We start from the raw sequence: 10,590 nt of genomic DNA on the forward strand, positions 1-10,590 counted from the left end.
CTGAGTAATAACTACAATGTTGCAAAACTAACTTGCAATGTTAAAAAAGGTGGATCTCCCCCCTGATCTAAATCCACAGCAAGATGTAATAGATTCTTTCTTGACCCATACTGCATCTCTCCACAAAGTGTAATGGAAATCTGTCCAGTAGTTTTGTGCAATCTTGCTAAATAACAGACAGACAAGCACAGAGGAAAACAAAACCTCCTTGGTAGAGATAGTTAGGATGCTCTGGTGGAGGTATGCAAAATTCAAACTTAAAAAGAGTTAGCTCACAGTTTAGTTTATATAGATTTGATTACCCTTTTCACACTCATATCTTACATTTTTTTTTACATTGCTGGTGGACATTGCAGACATCGTCTAGGTAACATGTGACATTAAGTTTGATCAATAAAGAGATGCTTTACCTCATTACTGGATCTATTAGCTGCACTGCCCAATTGTGGCCATCATTTTGGTGAGGGCTGATTGTGCTAAGGATAAAAGTAGAAACTTATGTCTGGATTGTTAGATCAATCCCCACTGCTAAAGTATAAATTTCATCACAATCTTTCCCTCTTTCCAGATGTGCCAGGCACATCCTGTCACCAAGATACCAAATGCACACAGTTTGCATGGTACGCCAGGGCGAATGGAAATTTGGCCCTATATGTTTATAGACTAGTGATTGCAAATGTTTCCGCCACAGTGTTGCCTTACTCAGTCAGTGCATGCATTCAGTGTGTGTCAATGTGCAGCCACTTTTGTGATTAAGTGAAACATTTCCCATCTAAGAGGATTCTTCAGTTTAGTTTTCTTGGTGTTGTCAGTAAATAACAAGAGTTGTTTCTTGTTCCCATGTGTTATTCCATGGCCACAACCTATTTCCCTACATGTCACCACAGGGACTCTGTAACATAGATAAATTAAGTTTTACCTCTGATGTTTTGTCACAAAGTGTTGTTTTAGACCATAACTCTGGTAAAGCCAGTAATCCAGTGTCTCTGTGTTACTTTCAGAACACCAAACACCAAAGTGCATACTGCCACTTACTGTTGTTGTTCACTCGGTTTACCTGAAAATCTCTCAAATTTTTACTCTGCTTCCCCTTTATAAGAGTTAAATGCGTCACTGATAATGTTCAGATGTCAGATTTCACTCACAGCACAAAATGTTATCAGGTAAAAAATTATTTCATTTTACAGTAAAACAAGAGCTTGAATGTCATGTCAATGAATGCTGCTCTTATAATGACTAGTTATAATGAAAACAGTAACAGTGTAAAGATGTTATTGATTATTAATGATAGCAACAATTCATATAATAATAAATTATTCACAATTATTGTTTTTTAATAGTAATAATAATAATAGTTGTATAACAGTTCTGGAGTCAGAGATACCTGCAATGAGAGAGAGAAAGAGAGAGGGTCTATGGGAGGAAAAAGATACATAATTAGTGATGCTTTTAGAGTAAATAAATAAATGAATGCAGGGGGGCAGAGAGACAAAGAAGGGTTGATGCACTTATTGTAAGTCCCTTTGGATAAAGCATCAGCTAAATTAATGTAATGTAATGTAGAAGGGGAGAAGTGCTCAGTGGATGATGGGAGTTCCCCCAGCAGTCTAGACCTATATCAGCATAACTAAGGGATGGTTCAGGACTCACCTGATCCAGAACTAACTATAGGCTTTATCAAAAAGGAAGTTTTTAACCTTTAATGCAGAGATGGTGTCTGCTTCCAGAACCCAGAGTGGGAGCTGGTTCCACAGGAGAGGAGCCTGGTAGCTGAAGGTCATCACTATTGGAACAGATAGTGCTCGTAATATGGTGGCGGCAGCAAGGAGTCTACAATTCGAGTTATGCCTTTTGTAGCGCACATAATACAGTGGACGATCACAGTGTCTCTCCATGACAGCAGGGTAGTTTCAAACTGATGACAAACTACTAATTAATTTAATTTACAGAGGAAAACAACACATAGACATGTAGCTCACATGAGTTAGTGACCATAACAACAATACAGCAACTTCACAAGTTCGAGCTTCTACATGCACATCTTCAAAAGTGAGTACAAAACAATCGATGTATGAGAAACCATACTCACACTTCATTTAGCCTTGCTTAATATTAGTGGCATAGACGCCCTGTACACAATTTAAAAATAAATGACTGTGCAAACAAATTTCCCCTGGGACAATTAAGGCTAAAAATTAAGGTCACCAAAATATATTTTAACATTTACAAAATATGAAGAGGTCATTTATACATCTAAGAAATTAGTTCATGGATTGCAGCTGCACGTGTGTTGTGTGCAAGAAAACAAAAAGCTATTTTATTAATTCCTCCAGTCAACACCCAAGCTATATGCTACTGTCACACATTTGCACATTCAAATGTCATTAATAGATTTGTTAAGTACACAAAGAACAAAGACAAAACAGCACTTGTTAATCAGGCAGGCGGTGGGATGTGTCTGTCTCTGTCTCTTATTGCTACAATTTTGTGCAGTCCAACCTTCTGTGACCTTAAGCATCAACTAGAGAGCCAACAGTCTGTGTTTGTGCGTGTGTGCGTCTGTGAGTGAGATAGAGAGAGAGTGGGAGGGAGGGAGGGAGAGATCTTGGTCCCCCTGTTAACTCATGTTATACTATGTAATATTGGGTAATACATGTAGTGAGCTGTATAAACCTGCCTTACATCAATGCCACCTCTAGGTGGTGCTGTGTACTTGTCAATTGCAGTAAGACGAGCAGAATATTAAAAAATGAGTTTCAGTCTGACTTCAGCAGTGGTGCATGGTGAATGTGATGTGATGATATGCCTTCAAGGACATCGCATCTATTCATATTAAAATTAAATAGAAAACATCAGAAGAAAGAACTCTTAGGAGCAGTCTAAAATATTAAAGAAAAATTATGCAAAAATAACGGAACAGGATTACATTATAAGATCTACACAATACCACATGCATTATATGACATTAAAATTACACTTTCAAAATAAACTGTATTGTTATACACATAATGCTTCAGCCCTGTATAAAAGTCATTTTCTCTTCCACAAGAGGAGATGGGACTTTTCTTGAAACTGTTTGTTGCAGTTTTGCTCATTTCAGGTCAGTGAATGAATGAAGAAAGAACAACAGCATTAACATTAACAAGAAGACTTCGTGATGAAAGTGTGACATCCACTGAGGTGACAGTTTTTCCCCCCTAATTTTCAGTCTAATTTGCTGGTGAATCAGTTCAACATATATATTAATTTAATCCTGAAATTTTAAATTTTACTGAAGCAAATGCACATTGATCAACTAAACATGGTTGAATACGAAGCGGAATAGGTTGATAACGGCGATGGCTTCGTGTGTAAGATGATGGTGGGGTAAAGGTGTTGAGGAGCAGCTGATGAGAACCATTGACGCATCATATTTGAAATGTAATCTGCACTTTACTTGTAAGACACGCAGAGTGCATGGTTCACAAGTATAACGACAGGAAATGGAAACAGCCCTATACTCGTGTAAAGTAAGGTACCTGAAAAGTGAATTTCGTTCCTTCGCTGATTAGACATATGAAGTTCATATATTTCTCATAACAGATATACTTTCATCTCTCCACTGTTTTTTTGATTTGTACACTGTTGCACGACGCTTTGGTCTCTCTCTCGCTCTCTCTCTCTCTCTCTCTCTCTCACACAAGCACACGCACGCACACGCACGAACGCACACACAAACAGGGTCTTGACGTAGTGATCAGGTGACTGGAACTTTTCTGACTCTTATAAGGGAAGTTTGACAAGTTGGACTCAGTCTCGCAGCTGCTGGTCCCAGAACTGGATCTGAACACCGTCAGGCTGATTCGGTTCGTACAATTGGCGGACAAAGTTCTGGTAGGCCCTCTGTTGTCTCTCATCAACTCTGGTAGGTTTCTAAGTATTTGTGTTGGACATTGTGAGAAGATGCTTCTATCTGTGTCCCAGTGAAAAGAGTCGGAAAAGCTGCGGTGCGCTTCACACTTCATGCAGTGCAACTTCACTTTTCAGTTTCTCATTGTTCAGAGACAGGGGCACTCATCCAGAAGAGTGCGCTGAATGATAGAGAAATACGTTCTGAAAATATTAGATCTTATTTAATAAGTTTTTATTCTTTTTTTTTTTTTTGGGATGAAATCCCGAAACATATTTGTTTTCCATCCAAATCTGTTGTACAGCATTTGTGCTGTAACGGGACTTTTAATAAAGATTCTGGTTTACATTCAAAGACATGTTTGTCTATAATACCTGCTAATCAGCCCCATGACACCAGGGAAGGTTCAAACTGCAGTGTTTAGTTATGTGGAAATATTGTATCCACATCCAAAACCCTCAAGTGGTTCATTGTGCTGAGCTCTATTGTTCTGCTTTGTTCAGTTCCACCAAACAGACTAGCTCAAGTATAAAATGGCGGGATGTTCTCTGTCTAATAATATATTTTCAACTTTTCAATTCATGTTTCACTCTTCAGATCCACAAACGGCAGGCAAACAAATAATTTGTATATTTTCCAGGTCACCGGATTCAGTGTATATAGTTTATCACAAGATAAGTGAGAGCACATGCACTTAGTTTGGCACCATGTGGGTCAGACTGGAGGTTCCTACTTATCCGCATTAATGTCCCTGCTCTCTGATCTAACTGTCTTCATGTGTGTCTATTGCAGCCTTTTGTTCTTTGCTTCATAAATTCTGCTCAAACTTTGTAAGAGCTCTTCAAAGCTTTTTTCATCTCTAGCCCTTATCAGATCCCTGATTTCAAATTGAACTGTTGAACTGTGATGTTAGACTGAAACATAGATTAAATCTTTTGTTATTAAATTTTTTTCCAATCTGTGGTTAGTCATTCAATTCAAAGTGCGCTCAGCTGGACCCACTGGTAACAGTTTAAAGATGACCAAGAAAGTCCCCAAATACTCTGAAACCACCCTTAAGGACCTCTCTTTTGATACAGATTATAACGGATATATTTATTTTACAGGTTTTTGTACATTGTGTTTTGTTAGTTCATAGAATAATTGGGCAGTATTTTTTTTGGGTTCTGCAGCTTAAAAACCTGTGTTAACACTGCTTCTTTGACAGGCAGTCATAGTTGATATAGACCAAGAGGTTTTTAGGGGACACATGTACACATGAGATTAGTGCTGTAAAGGAAACCAGTTCATAGTGGCAGCGAGATGAAAGCGGCCATTCTGTGGACTGCTTTGGACTTTAACTGCGTCATACTGGTGAATGGGAACTAAGCTGATTCACTTAAGTCAATGGGCGAATTTTTCCGCAGGAAATGGTCTGTGTCTGCAGGATGTCTCTGTCAGGACTGAGGAAAGAAGCTCAACACTGACCTTACTGAATATATTTAGCCGTAGTGTCTTTTCTCCCACAAACACTTATCAGATTGGGTACACAATCACACTGGATCATGGCTTTCCAGCAACCTTATTCTGAGCAGCTTGGCTAAAACATTAGCATTCAGTAGATTTTCTGGTGTTCTCTGAGACCTGCCCAGCAGGTCCGTTTGCTGAAGATCTCTGCATCTGCTAGGCACTGAGTTTAAAACCTTGTGTGTTTGCAGCATACACTTAAGGCTCTGCACAGTAAGAATAGCAGCAGAGGGTTGAAGACTGATAGAAGTTGTTCATATTAAAAAGATTGGCCTAAAAGTTATGCAAGACAACGGTTTGCAAGTATTCTCACTTGAAATAGTTTGAATGGTTGAGAAAGAGGTTTAGCAGTGCAGAAGAAAAGGACTGTAAACCTCTCATGTGACAACACTGACCAGAATGACGACTGCTTAAGATTGAGAAGCCTATAGGTTTTATATACATTTTAAGATGTTAAATGTTGCAGGAATTTGAATATACCAATTAATTTTTCCTCCATGTAACTTTTTTTTCACTGGAAAACTGCCTTGAATAAATTATTTTGCTGATGTGAGGATTTCGATGGGATTGAAGGGTGTTTGTATGTGCTCCATCACTTCAGCGTTTCAAAGTTTCATTTGATATTTTCACATCATTGCATTGATTTAACAGGAAGTGTTGCATAAGCTGAAAAATATCCTCTCTGTCCATGCACTCAGTAATTTGATTAGCTGGAAATTTCTACTTTTGTTTACTCCAATAACAATGCTGTTTAATCACATAATGCTACCAAAATGATCAAATGTTAAGACTGCTGAAGATGTCAATCTTCTGTGAAGGCCCAAAGCAATGTTAGGAGCATGATTGATACTGTGTGTATATTATTGCTCAATACTTAAGTAGTGCCCTCTTTTTCTCACCAGCTAACGCCCATTAAAAATGGGTGACTGGAGTGCTCTGGGTCGTCTGCTGGACAAGGTCCAGGCCTACTCTACTGCTGGGGGAAAAGTGTGGTTATCGGTCCTCTTCATCTTCAGGATCCTGGTCCTTGGTACTGCAGTGGAATCAGCCTGGGGAGATGAACAGTCTGCCTTCAGATGTAACACTCTGCAGCCTGGTTGTGACAATGTCTGCTACGACAAATCCTTCCCCATCTCCCACGTGCGCCTCTGGGTCCTACAGATCATCTTTGTGTCAACGCCCACACTCCTCTACCTGGCTCATGTCTTCTATCTGAACAGGAAGGAACAGAAACTCAATAGGAAGGAGGAGGAGCTTAAAGCAGTGCAAAATGATGGAGGCGATGTTGACATACCACTGAAGAAAATTGAGTTGAAAAAGCTCAAGTATGGCATTGAAGAACATGGCAAAGTGAAGATGAAGGGTGCTCTGCTCAGAACCTATATAGTCAGTATTTTCTTCAAATCAACATTCGAGGTGGGTTTCCTGCTTATCCAGTGGTACATGTATGGTTTCAGCCTCTCTGCAGTCTACACCTGTGAGAGGTCCCCATGCCCACAGAAGGTGGAGTGTTTCCTTTCCCGACCCACAGAGAAGACTGTCTTCATCATTTTCATGCTGGTGGTATCCATGGTTTCCCTGCTGCTTAACATCATTGAGCTTTTTTATGTGTTTTATAAGAGGATCAAAGATCGTGTGAAGGGCAGACAGCCGCCCACTCTCTACCCAAGTGGAGGCACCCTGAGCCCCACCCCTAAAGACCTGTCCACCACCAAGTATGCCTACTATAACGGCTGTTCTTCCCCAACTGCCCCACTCTCCCCCATGTCCCCCCCAGGCTACAAGTTGGCCACAGGGGAGAGGGGAACCGGCTCATGTCGTAATTATAATAAGCAGGCCAATGAGCAGAACTGGGCCAATTACTCCACAGAGCAGAACCGGCTTGGCCAGAATGGTGGAGGAAGCACTATTTCAAATTCCCATGCACAAGCCTTTGACTTCCCCGATGATACCCACGAGCATAAGAAACTGTCGTCATCAGCAGGACATGAGCTGCAGCCGCTAGCATTGATGGACGCCAGGCCCTGTAGCCGGGCCAGCAGCAGGATGAGCAGCCGAGCCAGGCCAGATGACCTGGACGTGTAAGCCCTCGTTCTTCCTCCTCCCACCTCCAGCCAGATAATCAGGAAACACTCCAATCACATAGGTTCATACAAGAGGTGGGATTAACCTTAACCACTGTCGTTAGCATAGAGAGATTCTTAGTCAATCAAAGACACATTAAAATATAATATTATTTAACACTCTCAGAGTTAATAGTTTTTAAGAAACTTTTACCAAAACAAGTGGAGCTAACCCAGCTGTAAGAGAACAGAACTGCTTCAACAATGGTGCAGTCCAACTTAGGCACTCCATTGAACCAGCTACTGATCACTTCAACACACACCCAGTTTGCCCAATATTATGGTTGGGCGATAAAACAATATCAAAAATTATCGCGAAATAACTTTCCTTGAAAGAAATTTAAGACATGTTGATATAACGTCAATAGAAATCATCCCATTCATGTTTTGACGAACAACACAAACAGCCAGTGGTAAGGAGCATAGCGCCATGCCGAACCAATCATGTGGGTGGAATAGAGTTACAACCACCACATCAAGTTAGGTTAGGCAGTTAGGTAGCACACATGCTAATGTTTGAGCTCCTGCAGAGAGGTGGAGTACTCTGCATCGTTACAGTGACTGAACATAATCAATTTTTCAGCTACGTTCATAGTTTTAGTGGGTTTCCACCACTGAATAATTATAACAACGCTGCTTCAGGATCAGGACAGACGCTCATTAAAGGCCTGATGTTACACACACGTATACTCCCGCAGACAGAAGTTCCTCCCACAGATTATGACGTGAGGCATTTTTTTAACTTGCAAAAGAACCAACGCCCAGTTTATCCAAGAACATAAATATGAATTCAGCAGGTTTTTAAAAAGATCAGTTCTATGTGTGAGTGATATGAAAACATCAAAGGAGCTTGTCACTTGTTGACCAGTGGAGAAATGTGCCTCAGTGCAGTGGCGCTGATTTAAGTTAAGATAAGATAAGATAAGATAAACTGGAAATTCAGTTGTTACAGCAGCAGGCTGTACATTATATATACCTTTTCACTGTAGTTGTTTGTATGAAATGTTATAAGTAAAGTGCAGTGGCACAGGATGATTGTACAAGCAAGTAAAAATCTGTTTTGTGCATTAACAAACATTTGTAGAAAAACATTGTACATAAACACAAATGTGCAAAAAAATTATTTTCTGGTCATTTGATTTATATTGCGATATAATCGATATGGACATATATTTTTTTTCCATATCACCCAGCTCTACAAAGTATACATCCGAAACTCCTAATTCAGCCAAATAATCCAAACCATGTAATTTGTCCATTCTGACCACAGGCTTCAACCAGTTTAGTATAACAATAAAACTGAATTGTTTGTATTGCTTTCCAAAATAACTCATACAAAAGTTATTTTGTCTAATCACCCTGTGGTGAAGTAACTAAAACTACCTAGTTGAGTTTTTAGGATGTATTTTATGGTTGCAAACAAATGCTGAGTTTTGTCAATCTGCTAAATGATGTCACCTTAGAGAGGGCAGTCAGTTACTCGCACATCACAGCAGGTCTCTTCTGGGTAACATTTAAACATAGGTCAGGTAAGGTCAGTCCCTTGCTTATATATAAACCTGTGTGATCAAGTGCCTCTACTGATATTGTTTGATGGTCTCAGCCACACTTGCAGTGAGTTGCTCTTACGGTTTGTTTCTGTAATAAAGAGAAGTGTATATGTAAATCAACATTATTAATATTTTTGTTTGAACTTAGATCCTAATTGTCTTAACCCAGTTCTCAATTTAAATCACATTAGTCTCTGAATTTACAAGGATGGGACTTGTTGTGTTGAAAAATGTGTTTAGCATTTGGCTCATCCTTTGCATGTAAGTCAGGGTTTTAAGGATAATGATTTATATCAGTTGTAGTGAATATTTATTTCTTGCCATCTATAGGACACGTACTACTAGAAAGAATTGACTACTATCCAGTTTCTCATACTGACAGAAAACATCAACATCAACTCCCCAACAACTGTATATTTATTGACAGTAAAAAAAGATGTTTTTTTTTATTAGTAACTTGGACTGTTGTTTCCTGATAAACTTTGAATTTATGTGGTCTTATGTCTTCATTTTTTTGTTTTATATGTTTTTTGCGAGTGTGAGAGAGGCAGGGCTAAGGGTTCAGTCTTCTGTTGGAAGTAAACTCATCTGCTTGTTTGTGGGTTCCGTTAAGAAGACCTTATTAGTGTCATTAATCCATCATGTGTGTTCTCTTTTTTCATCAGTTATGGGTGTTGGAGAAAGACAATAGAATGATTATCTGTGTTTTCCATTTTTTTAATGAATAATTTCTTCATTCTGTAGGTAATGTTTTGATTTCAGACTGTTGTTACCCTTGCTGCTTGAGAAATAGATATTTAGTACTGTACATCAAGCTAATTTTGAGTTTTTAGAAGATAGATCTGGACTAATATTTAGTCACCTATATCAAAACATATGCCAATGTAGCTTCACAACTACACAACAGTAGTTTAAATCTCAATTTGGGCTTCCTTTCTCTTTACTGTCATTTTTAAATTGTCAATTGTGCATCACTTTGTCGGTACTTACATATGTCATGGATCTTTCAGCTACAATGGCATTGCACTGAGATGTAATATGATGCACACAAAGTGTTAAGAGTTTTCTGATACACACGCTACTAATTTATTTTATAACACAAAATCACTACAGTGCATAATATCAGACATCTGACACCAGTGGTTTCATTGATTCTGATAGAACAGGAGCAGTAGTCATTTGTTGCAGTTATTCAGACAATGCTAATCCATGGGGATCCACTGTTGTACAGTGTAAGTGCATGATCCATTAAAACCCATTACTTGTACCGGAGAAGAGCAATTTTAACCAATAAATATTTTCTTTCTTAATTACTGATTGCTTGGCTTCATTTCAAGTCATTCATTATCATCACTGTGGTTTGAGTGAACTTCCAGTCAGTGTTAATTTACCTCATTTTGATCATCTCATCTGACTTAAAGTTCCAGTGTGTAAGATTTAGGTGAAAGGGATCTATTGGCAAAAATTTGAATATTCCTCATGATGTTTTCACAAGTTTGTTTCATCTAAATTGTATGAATTG

At 38.9% G+C, this 10,590-nt stretch overlaps 1 protein-coding gene across 2 annotated transcripts; it reads left to right on the forward strand.

Moving 5' to 3' along the window:
* Positions 1-3,739: 3,739 nt before the first annotated feature.
* Positions 3,740-10,378, forward strand: gja1b (gap junction protein alpha 1b). 2 transcript variants are annotated; one of them, XM_020091918.2, is made up of 2 exons: positions 3,740-3,873; positions 6,298-10,378. In XM_020091918.2, the coding sequence occupies exon 2, from the start codon at positions 6,314-6,316 to the stop codon at positions 7,478-7,480; it is 1,167 nt and encodes a 388-aa protein (XP_019947477.1). In that variant the 5' UTR covers positions 3,740-3,873; positions 6,298-6,313; the 3' UTR covers positions 7,481-10,378. The 2 variants fall into 2 exon arrangements, with proteins under 2 accessions (XP_019947477.1, XP_019947476.1); XM_020091917.2 differs by having other exon boundaries at positions 3,746-3,904.
* The last annotated feature ends 212 nt before the right edge of the window (positions 10,379-10,590 follow it).

This window comes from Paralichthys olivaceus, chromosome 19 (genome assembly GCF_024713975.1).
Source record: "Paralichthys olivaceus isolate ysfri-2021 chromosome 19, ASM2471397v2, whole genome shotgun sequence".
Classification (NCBI taxonomy): domain Eukaryota; kingdom Metazoa; phylum Chordata; class Actinopteri; order Pleuronectiformes; family Paralichthyidae; genus Paralichthys; species Paralichthys olivaceus.